Here is a 22,015-nt window from a genome sequence, read left to right as displayed (position 1 = left end):
GATCTTCATAATAAATGAACTGTAGTGAAAAATTTGTTCAACAAGATGCTGAAATACTGTGGGTCTATTCTCTATAATACAAAGGCAGACAGGAGCTTTTTCAAAAATCCCTGGCAACTCGTTTTTCATTTCAATCAGAATTTTTCATTCATTTCAATGCAGCTTGTAAACAAAGTCAAAGACCAAGAACAAATTACAATTTCTGACATTAACAAATGTATTTTAAGGCTTTTACCTTATTCAACATAGAAAATCTGACATGCTAAACTAAAAGGGATAACAGACATTTCAACTTATATCTAAAGTTGAAAAACAAAACAAACCATACTCGATACAGAACTTTGTCTAAAGAATATGGTTAAAATGAACAGGTCTTTTTAAAAACAAAACATCTACTGATAATCCTGATGCAGGACTTTCACGTGTAAAAATAACTGATAGTACAGTTCAAAATTAAATTCACAGTATTTTTATGACACTAGAAGACAAACTGTAGTTTTCATTAAAAAGCTAACAAATGGTCCACAGCCATGATAACAAATTTTTGATGCTTTTTCCAGTGAAAACGAATGTGTGAAAGGAAACAGGCATGATCCAGAGTAAAGTCTCTGCATTTCGTGAAAAAGTTTAAAAATTACAGAGTGTGAATCTTAGGCTTCAGAGCAAAATGGAACAAACAAAAAAAAAAAAAAAAGAAAAAGCTGGGAAATGTCCTCAAGTCTGTCCAGGGTAAAAGTGGAGGTATCGGTCAGCGGAGCCTTGTCTCCACCACTGCACTCGTCTGCCTCATTTATGTATATGTCCATCCCTTAGTTTGTCCGCTCCCAGCGGGATCCGAGAAAAGAACTTAAACGCTGCAAGTTCTGTGACATCCTGCGCGATGCCGTATGGTTCCTCTTGTGAGCAGTACGCTTTCCCTTTGTTTCACTCACATTTGAAGCAGGTGGATATCTGTGGTGGATGTTAACAAGTTTAAGTCCTGAGTTCCACTGAGCAGCAGCTGAGATGTTTAAGCTCCAGGCTTTCTTTGTGTTCATACAAGTATATACTAATAATATTCATCATAAATGTTTAACAGGTGGCAACTGTTTCAAACATAGTTAGGAGCATTAGGGCAACTAAATCGATGCCTTAAAAAAAAAAAAAAAAAAGATTTCTGAACATTTAAAACACTTTAGTTGTGGTAAAAATACACCATATTCCCAATGAAGAAGCACCACGTCAAAAAAGTTATTGATGTCCTTCCTCTGCGGTTGTTAAAAAGATGTGTCTGAAACGAGAAAGAGGCAGCATCCGTTCAGTCTTTTTGCAGAGCTATGAGCTAAAACGTTTGAGTTCCCTCTGTTTATCAGCACTGGAGCATACTGTGATAACCATTAAAAGGACACCTACTCACAGTCAGTGTTTCAGGCCACTGGAGGATCTGTGGGAGTCACCACTGGTTCGGCTGTAACCGCTTCCTACAAAACAGGGTTGACACTTTAACCTCTTATGTTCCTGTAAAATTGAGACTAAAAACACTAAAAATACCCACAGGAAACTGAACGCTGTTCTTGAACCATTTGATGTACATGTGTGGACATTTTCATCAAAGGGCTAAATTAATGTATTTTAAAAGGAACCTAAATCCCTTAAATTATTTTATATAATACCCTGTAATACCTGCATATCCATTGAGATGGTGATGAGTTGAACCGTTTCTGGGCGAGGTGTGGTAGGGAGGGTGTTGGTGGTCACTGCTGCTGTCGCTGTAATCTGTGCGCCTGCGTTTTTCTGGTAAAAAGCCATCGTCATGTTTAGCGTCTTTGTTGTCATAGTAACATCTCTTGAGGCTCTCCCTCTCCTCACTGCGTCTGTTCTTGTGGCTCTGCGATGTTCCAGGACTGTGCTGCTCAGCTTCGCTGTCCCGCTGCCTCTTCTTTTTCTTCTTCTTTTTTATTTCTGTGACTCTGTCTGAATCCCCGTCAGAGCTTCTATGGGAAAACAGAACGCACCATGGTGATCCTTAAACCACGATTTGATTTCAAAACTTACAGAGGTACCATCAGCAGTTATAATAACATATGGCTACAGCTGACAATAACCTACATTGCTAATGTGTAAGGTAAAAACTCAAAAACATGCAGTTATGGAAAGTTAACATTTGTTATGAAAAGATCTGAAAAGCCAAAACCAGTGAATGCTTTTTTTGCTAAATGAATTAAATGACCATCAGTAATGTCACTCACCCACTCTCACAGTGTCTGTCTTTATCCTTTGACTTCTTCTTTTTCTTGCTCTTTTTGTGTTTTTTTGCACGACGAGCCTCAGAGCTGTTGTCTCTCTCCTTGCTCGTCCCCTTGACAATTTGTTCCTCTCTGTTCGGAGCTGGTCCAGATACAGAGACCGGAGCCCGAGGGGGCGAGCCCTTGGACTTTGAGGATGTCTCTGGCACTTTGGCAAGCTCCTCTTTTGAAGGGTCACTCTTGTCCTTCATTGCCCGAGGTTCTCGACTCTCCTGCTGCCATCTCCTGCGGTTGCTAGAGTCCTCACGATAGTGACAGCCATGTCCCCTGCGCTCACGGTCCCAGTCCTCTCTGGATCGGTGGTGGTGGTAGTAGTGGTAATGGTGAGAACACCTGTCACGATCGCGCTCCCTGGGGTGGTGAGTTCGCTCCCGGCGACGCTCCGACTCCCAGTCCCTGTAGTAACGACTTGAAGGAGGCAAACGATCCCTGTTTGAGCGATGATGGTGGTGGTGGCCATCTCTATAGTCCCGTCTGTACCGATGCCGATCACCATCACTCTCTCGCTCCTGACTCCTGTCCCTGTAGTGTCTCTCCCTGTCTCTGCTCCAGTCAGAGTACGGTCTGTCTCTATCCCTGTCTCGGGAAGACTGTCTGTCATTGCCTCTGGAACTGGGCTTGGACTGGTGCTGCTCCTTAGCATCAATACGTCCTTCAGTCCCTGCGGACAGTCCGTTGGTCTGTGGTAGGTCCTTGGCTTCATCCCCACCTGTACTAATCTTCTGTGGAGAGGCCCCGCTGGTGCTTTGGGACCCGTCTGGTGGAGTCGGTAAGGCCTCAGTTTTGCCATGATATGAGGAAGAGGAAGCTGAATTAGTCTTTGTAGCAGTAGCTGAAGGTGGAGAGCTAATAGCACAGGATGCTGTAAGCTGAGGCAGGGGTTCAGACAAAATTTTAGCCCTTGTGTCAGTAGCAGTGGAGAGGTGCTGGCTTTCACTGGCAGCAGGGTGGCTGCTCTGAGAGGAACTGGCCTGGGATGAGGCAGATGTGTGTGCCTCTTTGCTGGAAAAAGAACATAAACAATAGTTTAAACCAAACTTTTAGTCAGCAATGTCTATGTAGAACCTAAGAACACTATCCACATCAATGCAACTGGACTGCACTAGATTTGTACACTGAAGCAATAGTCTACCTATGTCTGTTAATGCCGTTTTACCTTGTTTGACTTTGGTCACTGTCTAGTCCGTTAGCTGCAACAGTAGCCACAAAGGATGAACTGCTGTGATTACTGCCAGAGATCTGAAGGGCACAAAACATTCCATGATTATTAGTTAAAAATGCCTGTTCATGCAAAGAATCAACATCTTAGGGGGAAAATGCACAGTATATAAAGTATGTATTTTACCTTATCTGTGGTGTTGTGTCCATTGACTTTGTGGTGTCCATAATGATGCCCGTTCTGACCCGATTTAGAGGCTGCATAGGCTGATCCATTTAATCCGTTACCATTATGGTGCAGTCCCGCCTCTCCATTTGTGGCTTGAGAAGAATTTTCAAACACATCTCCTGTTCTGTTGTTTCCATTAAGGTGAGACTTGGCTAAAGAACCATTATCCAGAGTGCCACAGTTTTCCTGGTCTGATTCCTCTGAGGACTCTTGGCCATATGGTACCAGGAATGATGCTGCATTCCCTCCAGTGTGGTGATCCCCATTACTGCAAGGTGTGCCGTTAACGTGGTTGAGCTGACGTGGAACAAAGCGAACTTCTGGGTGGACATCTGAGGTAGACTGTGAGGACGATAAAGAGCTGGAAGAGGAGCTGCTGCTGGCAGAGGACGGCTGGCTGTAAGAAGACGAGGAGGATGGGCGACTCTGTTTGCCTTGTCCAATGAAGAATGAAAGTTTCTGGCGTTTGTCGTGGTCTGGAATCATTGTGGGTCGACTGATTGAGTGGGAGATGGAAGAGGCAGAGGCCAGTCCATGGCTAGGTTTTCCCAGGACACTGCTGCTGGTGCTGGGCTTGGAGCTGGTGGGATAGTTTCTCAGAGATCCATTCCCATTGACATGGAGAGTGTTCTGGACAATAAACAAAACAGACACATAATGCTGGGACAAAGAGCGGCTACACAACTTGATAACTATTTTTGTTCGTAAGTTAGTTCGCAGTACCTTGGTCATATGTGGAGGCAGCTGGGGACCTATGAAGCCGATGTTGTTGTGGTGGATGGTGGCGTTGACGCGTGGTATTACCACTGGTCGTGGAGATGACTGACCAGGGACACCAGGGTTATGGCTCGTGTGGCCATATTCACTGTTTTTTTTCACATCACCAGACCTGGGACACAAAAAAACAAAACAAAACAAAACAAAAAAAAACAGTTAAGCGATTAAAATTGTGCCATTTTCTCAAAATATGGGAAAGCATATTTCAAATAAGAGAGGAAAAACCTATGTAAAAAAAAAACAAAAAAAAACGTGACCCAGACAACTATGTCTACTTACTTGATGTAGAAGAGGACATAGGCCTGCTGGTTGAGAACAGACCTGATGTCACTGAGAGACACAGAGGAGTCGTTCATCTGATACCACTGACCATTGCTTGCCTGTGAAACGAGAGAGTTGGCAGGTTACACAAGTTCCACTTCAAAAATCTGAAGTGCTAAACATAAATTAGACAAAGTATCACGATATATACATTTGCTTTCATACATATAACAATAATATTTGGTCTATAAACTTTTCCTACTTTTGTATGCAGCTAAGCCTTTGCTCAGTCCATTAAGGCCTTCATAGACACTTAGTATTTAGCTGTGTTAAAATGAGTTGTCAGTAGAGTGTTGTGTAGACAAATGTGGATATGTGTACTTGACAACAGCAGGGTCCTGACAGATTGGAGCAGTGGTCCGTAGCAGTGCCAGTACCTTAATATAGCAGAAGTAGTGTCCAGCATGACAGCTGAATCCAGAGTGAACCAGGACAGCGTACAGCCCGTAGACCTGGGGCTCTCCTTGGGACTGAGACATGAACGGCCGCAGGTCCAGGTACTCTGGATATTTAACATCCTGACGACCAAACAAAAGCCGATGAATACCAAACCATACACACTGCCCTATGACTAGTTCACCTTACTGGGCACAGTACACATGTTACGGTACCTTTGTGATTTTTCCTCCACTGAAGTTTGCAAAACGTTTGAGTGAGAGGGTGAGCACGTTCGAGTTGCGGTGGATGGTGAATCTCTTTGAGGCTGTGACCATTTTTTTGCACCTAAGGGAGACAAATGTTCAGAGTTTAGTGGACAGACTGACATATAAATAAACACATAAAGCACTGGGTTTTCCTTGTCGTCTTTGCTAATCTCTCTATGTGAAAGTACTTACTTGGTGCATTTGTAGGCATTTTCTCCATCCAGCTGCTCTGGCTTAACAAACTGCTCCAGAGCTTTGGAGACACTGGGAGCCGTCTGCAGAAAGAGAAAAATCCATCTTGATGTCTGTACTGTTTGAAAGCACCTTGATAACATCTGAATGAATTGGTTTGTTACATGAGACATATCAGACCCACAAGGAACAATTTTGTTTAATTACCTTAATTTCCAGAGTAATATCCAGAAACGGGTCAAATGTGTCTGAGACTGCTTTGCAGTTTAAACATTTAACTGAAAAAGACAAATCAGTGTTGGCTGTGAAAGGCTGTGAAAAGTAACATCATTTAGAAGAAACAAATGAATAATAACTTACCTCTGGACCTTAGGTACCCGCCAAATACTTGATGGATGAAAGTGGTTGCCTGTGTTTGCCTGTCCAGTCTATAACAAAGAAAAATAATAAAAAATAAACAAGTGAAATAAGTCACCGACATCCTTATTAACCCAACAATCATTTTATGGCTGTATTATTACAGAGAAACATGCCACTTTACAGTACTTTGCACCTTCTACAAGTTAGAAAATATTTCTGCCCAGAAAGCAACATTGAGAGAGAACTGGAGCAAGAGTAATTAGATGAGGGGCCTCCAGTTTGTACTGAGTAAGAATCAACTTGATACTTGAGGTTTATAAAATCACTTCGAGAGTCCCCTGAGAACCACAATGGTCAACAGTGTATCTATTAAACATGTCCTGCTCTACATTTAGTTAAAAATACACGGAGGGTTCATGTGTTTACATAACCTCATTGGAAAAACTTTTGCATGGGCTTTATACAGTTTAGCAGAAAAATAAATACCCCAGTGTATCAACATAAGGATTTTATGTAGGATTTATCCTGGATGGCCTTTGCAAAATGTAAGAAAATTTCTTACTGTCATGGATCTGACTTAAGCTCATGGCCTTTATTAAAATTAAGCAACCAACCACCTAATCACGCAAAAATACTGCCAGCCTTTTCAAGTAAAAAAATATGTCTTAAAACAAAAATACACTTAGGATGAAACGTACTTGGTTCCAGGTAAGCAGGACTTTTGCATAGCATCCACTGTGTACCGCAGGAACTCATGGGCATCCTCCTGACTTCCATAGCGGAAGTGCTTTGCAATCCCTGGGGGGAGGGGATAAAACAAACCAAAAAAAAAAAAAAAAAAAAAACCATCACAAACTGAAAAGATATGTAAGCTTGGTAAATGCCAAAAATGATTTTAACTGCAGATTTATAACTCTTAACTCCTATTAGAAGATTTCCCTCCAAAATACATGGAGAGAAACAGCCACACAGCACCTTCTGTCTTTAGCTTTTAAATAAATAGTTTGTATGAAGCCACAGATTCAATGTTCTGGCTTTACAGACATACACTTACTTTTGAGTTCATTGAGCACGCCAATGGGCTTAATGACATTCCCAGAGTTCGCAAAAACCTGAATGATGTGGTTTTGCATGGTGCACATCATACAGAACCCCGGCTCATGACCTGTGCCAGGGCCAGATGGATAAAACATTGATGAGTACATCACCATTCAGCCAAAAAAAGCTCATAAATATACTGCATGACTGAACAATTCCACAAGTAATTCCTTGGTGCAAAGAAGCACCCTACAACTATCTTAACTTACATGTCTTAGAGTGTTCCCGTGTCAGCATGTAGTTAGCCAGCGGAGGGGTGTAGGTGAGACACTGGAGGGCTGAGTTGAGGAAGCATGTGTTCCCCATATTCTGCAGGCCTGCACCAATGCGATGAACCTGGGTCCATTTCAGGTTGAGCCGCTCTGGAGGGAAGAGGACCTTCTGGGGCAAGTCAATGCCGTCACCACTGCTTATCACTGCATACACAGCAACATTACTAAAATTACATTCAACTTATTTGCCAGGTCCAGGAGATCAACAAATAATTGTATATGCACACAATGCTACATTGCTTATATAAACACTGACACAAAGTGAAGGACCATCATGGTCTTACAGTCATAGCTTTCACTCTAATTTTCAAGGGCAACACTGTAAAACAGCTGAAGAACAGAAGACAGAGCTGGATTCCCTTTTGTTTCTCCTAAACAAGACAGCCTGCTAGTCCTTAAATAAAAACACCAACTGCATCACAAGTTCTCACTTCCAAAGTGGCTTGGTTATGTAACTGGATGAATGAAAGTAGAGTGGAAGCATCAACACAACACCCACAAAACTAGTTGTGTTACATTCAAAGAAACAAAACCTGTAGTGTAATTAGCACTGCCTGGTAATATGTATATATAACAATATCTTGGTACCAGTTCTCAAACTACTTACAAGAATATGTGATTTATATCATTTGCCATCATAAGGACTTCACTGAAGTTAGCAATAGCAACATGCAGTTTTTTTTGCAAAAACTACAAAACAATTTTAAGATAGACATATTGAAAAAAACATTGTCTTGTATGTGTATTTATAGTAAGAGGTAGCACTTCCAATATAATTGGAAAAAGGATTGATGGTTTTAGCATCACATATATGTGTTACTGCACTGACTGTCAACACCTACAAACATATGTTAGGGATCTCTACATGCATCTTACTGTGTAAGGGATAAATGTTAGGCAAGACAAACAGCAAATACTTGGTAAACCAGGTCTGCATCCGGGAATATGTATCATCATCCTAACCAGTTTCTGCCTAGGCTTCAAGACTCGAAACACAAAGCTGTTAAATATCTGGGCTCCTACCTTGCTCCTTGGGCCGGTCCAGAGAGGAGGGTGTACTGTTGTAGACAGCAGCTCCAGGCGTCGGGCCCAGGCATCCTCCTGGAGCCTTTAGCCTCGGAGAGTCACTGGGCATGTTAGGGCCCATTGCCCAGCTGCTGGAACAGCTGCCGTCCATCCCCACGTCTCCACTGGTGAAGGGGGATCGTTTACACCCGACTGACTCGTGGTCAGACTTTTCTGAAGCTCTGTCAACTATGGTCATTGTTCATTGCTGTGTTAAAAGTCAGAAATAAAAACATATAAAACTTTAGCAGCTGCAAAGTACAGATACATTTCAAAATCTTGTCTTTTTCAATATTTGTTTTATAATAATGGACACCCCTGTGTCTAATTTATAAGACTCTTTGACAGAGTGAAAAACACACGTTTTGATCTTTGAGACCATACCATCTTTGACTGATTTAGGTTACATTCATTTGAAAATATAATTTCCCTAAATGATATATCACTAATTATCAACAACAAAGTGCAGTTAGACAATTTTGTTATTTATTACCATCGTACTTTTGGCCCAGCAGTCAATAATACAATTTCAAATATAATTTACTTGTGGAAACATGCACAACAATTTATTCGCTCCCTCAGGGACATCCCATAGTGTGGAAACACACTAACATAAACAAGCAGGGACTCATAACTTAGGTAACTGTGGCATATTATGAACAAACCTGCTAATCGTACACGTCTGGAGATGTTTCCTGTACAAAATAAACGCCATAAACTATACGAAGTGTGTTTCTGAAAACAGTTTCCTGGTCCGACGCGCGTTTAGAGGAGCAGCTGTTCCCTCCCACCTGCTCCGACAGACTGGCTCACGTTGGCTTAGCGCTACAGACGGCTGCTAGGCCTTTAACACGCAGCGCCGCTAAACCTCCATAAAACACGCATGAAACCCCGGTTAGCCCCCTGTGAGAGACGGGCCATCGGTTGAAAAACCCACTTTGGTCGTCGAAGACCGGAAAGGAATGACTGCAGAGGCGCGAGGGCCCCAACACCGCCAAACACCATGGAAACGACGAACGTAACACGAGCTACCGATCGCAGCTACAGTTAACGTTACGTGCGGCGGCGCTCGTGCGGCAATATTTGTGCTAACGCCGCTAGCTAGCTCGGTACGACGGACGCTGGCCGACACGGAGGGTGTCATAACCGTTTACTGTAAAAGCCTCAGAGCACTGTCCTGTTTCCACTTCGAAATAAACGTGATTGAGGCGAAGGGACGTCTGTGCAGCTATGAAAGGAGGGGCTCCACACCGGCGGCTGTCTGCGCTCACTGCGCTGCTCTCTCCGACATGACAGAGAACCGGTGTAGGGCTAGTACAACAGATCTCTGCCGCTCAGGCTCACCGAAATATTACGGCTGCACCGTTAAAGTCCCACTTGATCGTAAAACCAACAACATATTTACCTGGAATTTGTTATGAATACGTTAATAGCGGTTGTAAATCCATTCCTTATTTCCAGCGGGTGTCCGGCGGTGAACAATGACGTAGCTAATTGCCCCACGGGTACATCCGGGTATTTGCGATGAAACGAGGTCTCTGATTGGCTCGTTTGGACATTTCTCTGCAAGGAACGTGTTTCGGGAAAATCCGTCGCATGTACACATCTCTGACTCTTTTGTGTGCACACGATGTACACACACAAATACATAATAATGTATTATATTACACAACCATAACTGTAAACACAATTCTAAACATGACATTTGTGTAAATAAATATGAAAAATATGCAATTTAGAGAGAGAGGAATAAAATAATAGTGCTGTGTAAATGAGTAGCTGTAAACCTGTTAAATTTTTTTTTCATTTTTAAAACAGTTTCGTATATTAGTTTGTCATAGATTTTATATTGTCTTAGTATTATAGTGTATAGTGATATTTTGAGGTCATGGATTCAATTCCGTGGAAAGACATTTCATTTTTAATCTGAAGACGTAAACATCAAAATCAAACCACATGGGACTCTGATGAAACTACTCAGGCTGTTAGAGGACAAAACCACATTGTTGATAAAGAACTGATGAGATGTTCTGATGTTTGGAAATCTGGTCTTGCTCAGTTCTTTTAAACTCATAATTTACATCAATGAGTGTGGACTAAAACAGATGCATCAATACCCCTTTAAAACTGTTTGAACAAAAAGGGAACATTAAAACCTCATTGGAGGATTTATTGCATAACTGCTGGATTGGACTACTGTTATAACTCCACCCTCATATTTCAAATGACTTACTGTATGCTGAAGTGCTGAGGTCTAGGGTTAAAGTCCCCAGCCAAATATTTAATTTTAAACCAAAGGAAAACCCAAAAGGCTCTAAAGTTGCAGTCAATATATCAAGCAAATAGCTCAGGCTGTTGGATGCCTGTGTTGAAGTTCAGGGCTTTTTGGCTCAATTTTTATCAGGCTTGGGCACTTTTTTAAATGAAAAGAATCGAGGCTTTAACAAAGGAATAGAGAATAGTGGGCAGAACAGCCTATGCTGCCAGAGGAGAGTCTTATGCTCTTGAGGTTGTGGGTTCGAGTCTAAGAAAGGAGCATCAGCTATCTCTGCTAAAATAACCCATGCTGTTACAGAACTGCTTAGAAGTCTGAAGTGTTGGAGTTTGGTCAGCAATTTTACAGGTTTGTGTTTAACACAACTGTTTGACATAAAAATAAGTTAAAATTGACATGGGTTCCTATCATGATTTTGTGGAGCTGTAATAGTCCTTTAAAGGCTAGTAGTTTGAATCCAACCCATAATGTTTTGCATTGAATTTTAAATACTTCCTTGTGCATTTGTGAGAACAAAGCTTAACCTGATGGGAAGGATGGTGGCAAAACAGAAAGGTGTGGGCCTTTCATGTGTGAGGCTGGAGGTTTAAAATGTGTTAAGTCTTCTGTGGTACAACAGAGATACCCAAGAGCCCACAACAATAGAAAGAGTAGTAAAAGTGTTTTGGTTTTTTTTTTGCTTAAAAAAGGCCACCACTGGACCACCACCTAGCATTGTAGGTTAGGTAATATTTGACACATCATGGGTTGCCATTGAAAATAATTATGACAAATAAATAAATAAATGATAAATAAAAATTATAATGTTATTTGGCTTTTCAAAATGCATTTTTTTTCCAAATATGTGAAGTTATATTTAAATACCTGAACACAGGTATCACTATTTATTTGTTATCAAGACAGCTGTCACACTTTGGACAGGATGGTGACATATTTTTCTTGCCTCCTTTTGGACCTTCTGTGTCTCCTCCATGACCCTCTGCATCTCCCCCCAGATGCTCTGCACCAGAGGAGTCCATCTTTAAACACACCAGGTTGAGCGGATTCTTAACAGACATTAAGAACCATGTTCAGAAGAACCAGGAGTCCTGGAGCAGATGGTTAGGGGTTAAAAACCAGAGTGGGTTGTGTTAATTGCAAAGTGCAGAGTTCTTCTGGCCTGTTTCATGTAGAGGGGTGTAATGCTAAGGGTTGACCAGCAGATGTCGCCATATTGACTGTGACAATAATAACGGAAACGAACCTTCTTCAAAACTACTTCATATTTTTTTAGCCCATCCGAAAGTCTCGTTTTACACATCACCAATTTCCACATTTAACCCAACACTTACCCGTGTCTTCGTGTTTGTCTCTGCTGTTGCAGCGAAACGCGTCACTTCTTTTTCTTCAGGTGCCACGTTGTTTAATTCCGTGTGGAGACGTTGCTGGTGCGCATCGGTTCCCCCTGTACAGATGCGTATGATGTCAGGTACTCCACAACAATGGCAGAAATTTCATGCAAATATCAAAAACCTCAGCTTCAGCTTCAGCTGGTGCTGGTTCAGGGCTAGACTGCCCAGTTCTTTGGAGATGTGCACATCAGGTAGTTTGACTTTCCTTTTCAAAACACGTTTGAGAGAAGTCAAATTTTAAATAATAATTCTCAATGAATTTTGTCCTTTTAAAGGAGGAAAAAGTTCTGTAACCAGTAACTCAACATTAAAATAAACATGAAACAAAACATGAACTAAATGCACCAGGCCAGATCATTTTCTCTACAGCTGTAAATGCAGTATTTTCAAAACAACATGTAAAATCATCAGTAATCGCACTAGACAAAGCAGGTTTTATTGAACAGCTACATGAAGATAAACAATTGCATCCTTACATCCAGGTGTACAAGACACTCACACACAATGCTTACACACACAAGCACACACACACAGTTCACCTGTACCAGCCATCCAATATAGCACAACAGGGGTTGAATAAATCAAGTTTTAACAGTCTGTGGATTGTTGGGATTTTTTTAAACTCAGGTTTTGTCAGAGAACTGTGACTTATGAGCTCTGAAGTCTACTGATCTGTCTCCTTAGCTGCATAATCTCTTCCTCCTGTTCTTCCACTCTTCTCTGCAAACCATGGATCACCTGAAGGGGACAATAAATAAATAAATAAATAAATAAATAAATGGAATTTACATTTGTTCCAAGACAATTGTTCATTAATTTGACTTTAGAGATCTAATTATATGAAAAGGTTATTTAGTTTTTGGAGATTAATCCTTTTCAGGCCTAACAGATTTATTCATCCATATGTACCATGTCTTTATTGAAGAAGAGTTCACTCTGTAGAAGCTGGCTGGCTGTCGGCCGAGCACTGGGCTCTTTACTCGTCAGCTTCATGATATACTTAGTCAGGACTGGCCATCTGTGGCAGAACAAATCTGGGATTTTCCCCTCTCTTAGGTCCCCTAGGATCCGGGCACGTTCCATTTCTGTCCCAAAGGGCTGGAAAAGCTCAAAAGCCAGGACTCCAACACTGTACATGTCTGACTGGACAGAATCATATTGATACACATACAGTACAGATTATACTCACATTCAGTGCAGTTGTTAAAACTGTTATAGAAGAGGTGACAATAATAAACACTGGATAAAATGAAATAGTTAAGTTAATAGTTAATAAAAATATTAAGCATAGCACAATATGGCATAATTAAAGTGTTGTAATGTTAATGTCTTACCTTTGAATCATAATGGGAGCCCTTCAGTTGTTCTGGTGCAGCATACACAAATGTGCCAACACCTGTGGTATATGAGGAATCTGCAAGATACACCAGAAATGTGTCTTAAAAGCAAACAGCACCATCCACCGGTGATTTGGAGATGTGCTGCGTCGACAAAATATAACAACCAAAGAAGTAGATTATTACCTCTGATAGGAGAGGTGGAGCTTTTATGGCCATCTGCTATCATATTCCTGCAGGCCAAACCAAAGTCTCCAATCCGAACATGGCAGTCATGGCCATGGAGGAAAATGTTCCTTGGCTATGGGAAAAACAATTACTATTAGTTGCATATATCATTGAATGTAAATACGAATGTATTGAATGTAAAAAAATGCCAAAGGTTATTTTTCCATGTGACATCATGGTCTTTTATATAAACATAGAACAAAACTAAACTCACACACATTTTTCTATTATATTTTGCCTATAAAGGTTCTAATGAGACAATAAAAACTACAGGGATGTAATGTAAATTCTGGATGAATCGACTGCAAAAAGGTGTGTTAGGTAAAAGAAATGAAAAAAAAAAAAAGGATGACAGGTTGGACTGGTTTTCATATAAGGTTTTACAAAGTAAGAATTCCTCTGATTTCTTTAAAGTTAAATATGTTAAAGTGCTATAAGTCCTGAAATGACTGGTTAACAGCTGCAAAGGGCGGCTCCAGTCCCTGTTATTGGCCTCCACATGCAGCAAGAAGTTATCAGTTGGAACAGGAAGGCTGTACATCAAAGTTAGACACACATGTCTGAAACCTACATGATGAAATCAAGACTGACTGAAAGCACCAAAAACTGAAAACAGAAGTTGATAAGGACGCCAAACTCCGAAATGGGAAGTAGCTGACCAACATCATAATTTGTCCACCTCCAAATTCAGACATCGCTCTCAGAAATGTACGCAGGCAAACAAACAAACCAGATGTTCGCTGCCAGGCTCTTTTTGAAGGGCTGAACACAGACTGCAGTTGAATTGCAATGCCTTGTCATGATGGAGGACAACAAAGGGCATGAAGAAAGGAGCGGTAAAACGATCATGTTACACAACAATGGATTCTATGCAGCAATAATACATGAAGACACTGGACGCATTGAAGAGATGTCAAAAAAGTACGGGAGCAACTTTCTCATTGAGCTACCAGACGGTGCACCTGGAAAGGTTTTCTGGAAGGTAAATGCAACAGTTCTAACATTTTAAAAATGACTTGTGAGAACTGACATGCATTCAATTATAATTTTTTTTAATATTTATTTATGACAATAAAAGAAAACAGGAAAAAGAAAGCACTTCTCGCTGTGTTAGACAGCATATTTGTGTTTGAATGCTGCAGTTGTCTTGTCTTGTCCTGTCTTGCCGTAGGGTCCTGCTATCCTTCCCCTTCACCTGGCTGCCTCTTACAAAAGGGTAAAGAGTATGCAGTGCCTGATGTCTGCAGGGGCAGACCCTGAACTGAGGTCTGAACAAACACACAACTAGATGAGAATAAAAACTAACACCTAGCATCATGCCCATCAATATTACAGTCTTACATTAGGCTGCTTCTTCATAGTGTATTCAATCAAATTTAAAGTATTCCTAAAACAACCAAGATCACATATACAATACAACAAGCGTCTAATGTCATTTATGGTGAGAAGCTCCTCATACTTGTTGTGAATTAAACACCTAGTGCAATAACACACGTCACTGGTTCCCTGGTAAAAACAGAAAGGTGACAGCTATCCATCTACACCAGTCTCACTTCCTCTGCCTCTGTCACAGGGACCAGCTTGGGCGAACCACGCTGCACTTGGTGTTAACAGGTTGGCCGAGCATCCTGACTACTTGGTCAAAAGCAGACTGCAAGTTCCACACTGCTGGGATAGGTGCACAAAGTCAAGCACAGGCCTGTCTACATCTCCTGTGTGAGCATGGTGTCAACATCAATGCAGAGGTGACTAGTCTGTTTAGCAATAACTAGCCTCTGCTGGCGCTAATTTAAACTCCTATTCGTGAACAAGCACAGGCACAAAGTATGTCCAATAAAAGGAAAGCTGTAATGTTGTACAACAAAGGACACAAGTTAGTAATTTGCAGTGCTGGGTCAAAGTCTGAAATGAAACAGATTAAAACGTTCACTCTGAAAAAGATGATTCAAGAATTCTCAAGAATGCATATGAAATATTTTGCCTGAGGTGTGTGATTCTTGTGTTTCCTCTGCAGACTGAGGGAGAGAGTCACCAGACAGCTCTGCATCTGTCTGTACGTTACGCTGCTCTGTCTGCTGTCCAAACCTTGGCCAGTTACGGTGCTGATTTAAATGCTGTGGACAGCAGTGGGATGACGCCCCTGCATATGGCTGCTGGGATTCTCCACAAGGGCCTTATAACTTCCTTGATCAGACAGAACGCTGACGTCAACATGGTTTGTGTCTGTTTGTTTGTTGTGTCAACCAGTGACAACTTTCTAAAAAGTTTTAGAATTTATATTCCACACTCCTCTCAAATGAGGACTAATTCAGTAAAATAAAAATAAGACATAAAAGCTTGTTTGAGGTTGAACGTAAATACAGATTTTAAAAACACTAATCCCACTGGGTTATTTTTGAGTTTTTATATTTTAGTTTTTAGTGTCAGTCAAGTTTAATTTTATGTTTCATGGACTTGCCACAAGGATAGAGAGACATTTGTTCATTATTGTTAACCAGTAGTCAAGATCACACATAAATATAAAGAAAACAGCACTACAGGTCTGTGTTTGTGCATTTGCAAGAATTTTTAGCAAATCTCTACTGACACTAACCTTTCTGTGTTTTGTAAAATATATGCTAAACATTCTCTATCTTAAAAACTTCACATAAGTTCATGACTATTTTTAAGGGGGTGAGGCACTCTGGAAACACTGCTCTGCACCTTGCTTCTGTGGCAATGGCTATGAAGACCACTAATACCCTGGAAGACGACATCAGCTGCATCTCTGAGCTGCTGGAGCACGGAGCTGATCCCAACGCAGAGAACAAGGCCGGGATGACGCCTTTACAGGAGGCATGCAGCATGGGGAGCAAGGATTTGTTGGACCTGTTGCTCCAGTACGGAGCGAACATCAATAAGCTGAGCCACGCAGGGGAGAACTGTCTGTTTCTGTTCCTGAACCACCTGTCTAACGTAAGCAACAGTTCTCTGCTAGTGAAACTCCTCAGCCTGACTTCTCCGCTCACCGTCTACAACCACAAAGGTCACATGCCCTCAAGCCTGACACTACCATGTTTCTTTAAGCAGAGAGACCAGCTACTAAAACTCATTCAGCAACCAAGGAGGCTTCAGGACATTTGTAAAAATTATATTTATCTGAAACATATCCAAGGCAAGAAAGGGGCATTGAGAAAAACTCTACCTGAGAGGCTATATGACTTTGTCTTCAACTACTGGGAGAACACACACAACATCTCCTTTGAGATTGAACAGGAAAATAATGTATTTGGTAGGGATGTTAATACTGAATCATTAATCAATTAACTGCTCTTAAGAATTTAACCCAATAATAATTATTAAGTGGCAATGTTTGTTTTCTGTCCTGCTTGCATACCACAAGAGGGCACACTTACAGTTGAGACAGGCTAGTGGCGCTGAGTGAAATGGGAAGAACCATAATAAAATACAACTCAAGTACCAAGGTCAATGCTGTACTGCCATAAAAACACAGCATCCAATGGCTGCAGTGCAAGATGAAAGTGGAAAGTCCTCTCAACAAAGTGTCTACGTTAGGTACGAGAAGCTGTAGCGATGTACGTGCAGAGGCAGTTCTTCAGAAGCTCTGGTCTATGACTGACAAGGACATTGTGCCAATAAACGCGGTGCATGGTGTGGGCTTTTGTGATCTTGTAAACTACACTGAGTCAACAGAAACAATAACTTATTCATGATTCTAATATCAATTAAGAAAAACATGCAAAATTTGCAACCCTACTATCTGCTACTTCTCTGACTTGATAAGTGTGTCAGTGCAAACTATCTGTGACTGCAAAATTCTGCATTAAGATACAGGGAAACCTCAAATAGGTGCTAACACACCTTCAGGTCTCTGTGCATGATTCCCCTGGAGTGAATGTAGTCGACTCCTTCAAGTACGTGTCTCAGCAGGTTGAGGGTGTGTTCAGAATCAACACATGCATAAGGACCTGAAAATATAAAAGCACAATATATTGTACATTGTATTTTAGAACTCAGAACACAATGAAATAAATTAACACTGTAAATACTGTACAGTTAAGGACAATGGTAGGTATTTGTAAATGTCTCCAAACTGATTAGCAACCTACAGCTGTGTACTGGAAAAATTAACACAGTAACTTGCAGTGTGTCAATTACATCTTGAGGTTTGTTGCTCTTTGGGGCTGGTGTTCCTCTCGGAGATCCAGTCCTTCAGTGAGCGTTCACACAGCTGCATCTGGATATAAAGCATCAGGTGGAACTGCACCTGCTGATACAGAGGAACAGCAACTCTAGCTTTCACCTCCTTTTTTAAAAACTTTGAAAAAACGCATTAGTCTAATCCCTGTCACTATAATCACCTACCTCTTTTTGAGGCCTTGTTGTGCATTGGTCAGACCATTGCTGACACTCCTTGCTGATGCAGGAGTTGTTGTTCAGCTCGATGCTACCCTTGCTGGACTCTTCCTGCAAAAGTGCTGACCCGTCCAAACCCATGGCAGGACATCTAGAGCTTGTCATGGAACTTTGTTGTCCCAGGAATACACATGGGACATAGTTCTCAGGGATGCGGTGCAACATCTTGGGACAGACCACCTGGCCCTTCTCATGGCTTGGAACTAAAGCTGTGACAGCCTGGGTCTCTGTCTGAGGTATTTTGACACTTGAAGCAGCATCTGTCTGTGCTTGACTTATGCTCTTAAAAACTATAGAGGAGCTGGTGCTGCTGCTGTCAGGGCTCTCCTCAGAACTGCAAAGAAAGGCAGACTTTAGTCTTGCTGAATGCACTTGTGCACTTGCTATTACACCATATCTGTATTTCATTTATTATTTCATTTATTTATTTTGGCTGGTGTTAAGATTAATGTATACACTGATCCTACTTGTCATCTGGTCCAGGGGATTCCAGTGCAGGCAGGCGAGACTCAGGATCTGCAACAAGGACAGTTCACACATGAAGCTGGTCTGATGGATAACACGGCCGATCATTCATCATCATCTATGAACAGTAGCTTCATTAATTTCAGCCAAACAAACATGTTGCAGGAAGCAGAGAAAGACTCACATGTCGCAGGCTGAACATGTTCCATCCATGCAGTGTGATAGCCCACAACATTTACATGCTGTAGGCTGGACAACACTTTGACTTCCCTAAGAACCTAGAGGAAACAAAAGAACCACATTTGTTATAGTGAGTGGGTCTATTATATTTCTCTATTTGTGCTTAAAATGTTCTGTTGATGTATAAAAACTGGTGGCTCACCTTTACACAGTCATCCTTAGAGACTTTTTTGATGAGAATTTTCTTCACAGCATAATACTGTCCATCCAGTTTGTTCATAACCTTCAAAACAATGTCAACGATAACATGGCTGTGTTGATCATCTCACGTCCTTGATTGGGTTGTTGGAAAATAGTGTGGAACTCAACAGTACCTTAAAGACATTTCCATATGATCCTTTTCCAAGTCTACAGATTTCTTCAAACTCGCTAAGATACCGAGATGTCTGAGCCTGAAACAGTCCCTCCTTAGGTCTAGAGGAAAGCAAAAAGCAACATGTAATGTAACATAATCCTCGGAAGCAACCAAACATTCAAAACTACTAGAAAAAGTACATCCTACCTTGCAGCAGGATTGTGTGTGTTTGAGCTGAGACCCTGTAAAATAAAACACAGCAATACCGTGACAGCAATAAACACTGAAAAGAGCATGTTAAAGTAAATCATAAAACATAATAAATGATAAAAGCAATGGTTAGTTTACAAAGCTGGGCGTGGATTGTGCTGGTTTATTAAAAAAAAAAAAAAAAACTACTGGTGTTCCTTCACCTATAGCAGTTTTACCTGTGGGTACAATGAGGAGCTGGCAGCATTGAGCAGCTCAGTGAAGGCCCGGTTGTGCTGGAGTCTGACGGTGCTGAACTCATCACTTAAGGCCAAAGGTGAGAGGAGGTTCATGGCTGCTAAACGCTGGCCGATGGCTGTCAGGGGGACAATGATTTGTACCAAATTTGAAATCAACAAACAAATAATGAAACTCAAAATAGCTTACATGTAGAGAAATAACGCTCCAGGTGTATTTTATTCATAGCAATCAATTCACATGCAACACCTCTGCCTACCTTTGAACAGCATTCGTGAGCGTGCTGGATTGCTCTCGTAGACGAAGCACAGGTGCTCCAGCAAAGACCCCAGGAGGAGGTGGTTGGGGATTGCTGAGGCAAACTCTTGGATGGACGGGTAATGTCTACCACTCATCAGTAACTCATGGTTATTATCTGAGTCAGAAGCTGAGCATGAAAAAGACGTTATGATGAAGAAAAAGGAAGCAATGTTTTTCTTTCAGTTTTGTTCTTACATTTTTTTTTACAATAAAATGTCCCTTTAAAAGGTTCAAACTGGATTTGATAGCACAGTTTAGATTCAATGTACCTTTGTTCAACTTCCAGTAAAATCAAATACTTATATCTCAACAATAATGTATAGAATTACAACTGTCTTACCTTCTTCAATAACTTTTGCAATAATATCAACAATGTTTTTTTCTCTTAGGTCCATTTTTCTGGGTAAAAACACTTTTGGTGACCGATTAGGCTTCAGAGCTGTAATTATGATTCTGTTCACCTCCAAGGCAAAAAAAATGAGCTCATCTTGTTTATACATAAGGGGGCGTTCACAACAGTAATGCTTATCTGCCTGGTCCAGTGGACACCAGCCTCCTCCACCTACCATGACCAAGCTCAGACACTTTTTCACTGTGCCAGAAAAAGAAGAAGGTGCTGTTTCATCTGTGGGATGAGACCTCTTTAGTAATATTTCATCATGAGGCAGGATGTGTGGAGTGTCAATTCATTGTTGAACACATGAGTAGACTTCATCTTACAGTCATATGATGTCGCTTGGCCCATGTGAACTCACTTGTCAACTGTCAATTTGTTCAAGATTGAGGATAAAAGGGACCTCTGCTAATGTACATGTGAAGGTCACTTTATTTGTCATGGACATTACTACTCTGTGTCTGTGGCAGCCCTCTAAGGTTTGAGAAAAAAACCCTAATGACATCATCAGGGTAACCCCGAGTTTGGCTTAATGCTTCAAACATCCATCCCTCCATTATCTATACCCAGGGTCACAGGGATCTGCTGGAGCCTATCCCAGCTCTCTTTGGGTGAAAGGCAGGGGTACACCCTGGACAGGTCACCAGTCCATCACAGGGCCACATAGAGACCAACAACCTCACACACTCACTCACTGCTATGGGCAATTTAGAGTCACCAATCAACCTGGCATACATGTTTTTGGACTGTGGGAGGAAACCAGAGTACCTGGAGAAAACCCACACAAGCACAGGGAGAACATGCAAACTCCACACAGAAAGGCCCCATGATGGGTTTCAAACCAGGAACCTTCTTGCTGTGAGGCAACAGTGCCGGTGTCAACTTCAGTTTTCAGTTGTGCAGTTGTGATTTTATTGATGATGTTCTTATTTTAACATGTTGATTGTCCACTGCTACTTTAATTTGTGATGTAACATTACCTTATGAGAAAGGTGCTTATGAGTAAAGATCACTATTATTATTATGTTGTTGTTATTGTTATTACTATTTGATCATATGATCTACAGTCTAGGAACAATACGTTTAAATAAATAGAAATGTTTTCATGCTGTTCAGTCCTTTAAGTCCGTGGAGGTGAAGGGGGCTCAGAGTCCCGTTGGGGTTCACATGTACCATATGAACATAACTCTTTAACTACGCCCCTGCTAGTTTGTAATAGCAAACTATAACCAGTTTAAGATACTGAGTCTCTCCAGTCGTTTTATTTTGGCAGCTCTATCTAAACTATGTTATGTGTCAAGTAGTTAATGTGTCTCTAAGCCTTAACACAATGTTTGACAGACACTTTGACTATAAGGGAAAAAGCTGCTTACTGTCAAACTGGACTTCATCGTCTTCTTCGCTCGCCAAACTGCAGAGACTAAGGCTGCTCTCTGCCTCATGTGTCCTGGTGGGTGCTGGGCTGTGGCGGACCAAAACCCCGCTGCCAGAATATTCCCCCGACCGCAGCCGTGGTCCCTTGTTAGCTGTTGAACTGTACATTTTTCTTAGTGAAAAGTAATTATTATAAAACAGCTACCCCATATCTGTACACCTGTGCGCTGAACTACTCGTTAAATCCTGGTTTCTCTGACGCTACATCGTATGAAACGCTAAAACACTTCAAAAGTCAAATACTGATCCACAACATGTCAACCGACGGCCATGATTTAACTGCCACGGAGGGACCGTCTCACAATATACGGAACTAATAACAAGAAATTACTACTTGGAAAAAAAGCTTTTTAATTAAAGTTGCAGTATGAATAAACATAATTATGGTGTTC

At 41.3% G+C, this 22,015-nt stretch overlaps 3 protein-coding genes across 12 annotated transcripts; 1 reads left to right on the top strand and 2 right to left on the bottom strand.

Moving 5' to 3' along the window:
* Positions 1–216: 216 nt before the first annotated feature.
* usp42 (ubiquitin specific peptidase 42) lies at positions 217–9,924 on the bottom strand. 4 transcript variants are annotated; one of them, XM_026314881.1, is made up of 18 exons: positions 9,807–9,924; positions 8,360–8,609; positions 7,274–7,480; positions 7,021–7,131; positions 6,665–6,764; positions 5,967–6,034; positions 5,814–5,884; positions 5,607–5,689; positions 5,382–5,493; positions 5,148–5,288; positions 4,729–4,829; positions 4,396–4,561; positions 3,631–4,302; positions 3,442–3,524; positions 2,229–3,287; positions 1,663–1,973; positions 1,393–1,460; positions 217–1,270 (listed from the first exon to the last, which is right to left on the bottom strand). In XM_026314881.1, exons 2-17 carry the CDS (start codon positions 8,598–8,600, stop codon positions 1,399–1,401), a joined length of 3,588 nt encoding a protein of 1,195 aa, XP_026170666.1. In that variant the 5' UTR covers positions 8,601–8,609; positions 9,807–9,924; the 3' UTR covers positions 217–1,270; positions 1,393–1,398. The 4 variants fall into 4 exon arrangements, with proteins under 4 accessions (XP_026170666.1, XP_026170664.1, XP_026170667.1 ...); XM_026314879.1 differs by having other exon boundaries at positions 1,397–1,460; XM_026314882.1 differs by having other exon boundaries at positions 1,397–1,460; positions 1,663–1,970.
* Positions 9,925–12,481: 2,557 nt separating this feature from the next.
* eif2ak1 (eukaryotic translation initiation factor 2-alpha kinase 1) lies at positions 12,482–21,911 on the bottom strand. Of its 6 annotated transcripts, none has more exons than XM_026315411.1 (15): positions 21,563–21,911; positions 19,755–19,922; positions 19,477–19,613; positions 19,256–19,290; positions 19,068–19,167; positions 18,896–18,976; positions 18,698–18,791; positions 18,516–18,564; positions 17,998–18,382; positions 17,791–17,902; positions 17,494–17,600; positions 13,591–13,705; positions 13,402–13,481; positions 12,977–13,210; positions 12,482–12,805 (listed from the first exon to the last, which is right to left on the bottom strand). In XM_026315411.1, exons 1-15 carry the CDS (start codon positions 21,729–21,731, stop codon positions 12,716–12,718), a joined length of 1,956 nt encoding a protein of 651 aa, XP_026171196.1. In that variant the 5' UTR covers positions 21,732–21,911; the 3' UTR covers positions 12,482–12,715. The 6 variants fall into 6 exon arrangements, with proteins under 6 accessions (XP_026171196.1, XP_026171197.1, XP_026171194.1 ...); XM_026315412.1 differs by having other exon boundaries at positions 17,791–17,899; XM_026315409.2 differs by lacking the exon at positions 21,563–21,911 and adding an exon at positions 20,136–20,826.
* LOC113135404 (ankyrin repeat domain-containing protein 61-like) lies at positions 14,164–19,301 on the top strand. 2 transcript variants are annotated; one of them, XM_033325754.1, is made up of 6 exons: positions 14,164–14,614; positions 14,804–14,898; positions 15,206–15,377; positions 15,647–15,847; positions 16,303–16,587; positions 18,532–19,301. In XM_033325754.1, the coding sequence occupies exons 1-6, from the start codon at positions 14,432–14,434 to the stop codon at positions 18,709–18,711; spliced, it is 1,116 nt and encodes a 371-aa protein (XP_033181645.1). In that variant the 5' UTR covers positions 14,164–14,431; the 3' UTR covers positions 18,712–19,301. The 2 variants fall into 2 exon arrangements, with proteins under 2 accessions (XP_033181645.1, XP_026171200.1); XM_026315415.2 differs by lacking the exon at positions 18,532–19,301 and having other exon boundaries at positions 16,303–17,286.
* Positions 21,912–22,015: the final 104 nt, after the last annotated feature.

This window comes from Mastacembelus armatus, chromosome 19, assembly GCF_900324485.2.
Source record: "Mastacembelus armatus chromosome 19, fMasArm1.2, whole genome shotgun sequence".
Lineage (NCBI taxonomy): Eukaryota > Metazoa > Chordata > Actinopteri > Synbranchiformes > Mastacembelidae > Mastacembelus > Mastacembelus armatus.
This window is presented reverse-complemented; position numbering and strand designations above follow the sequence as displayed.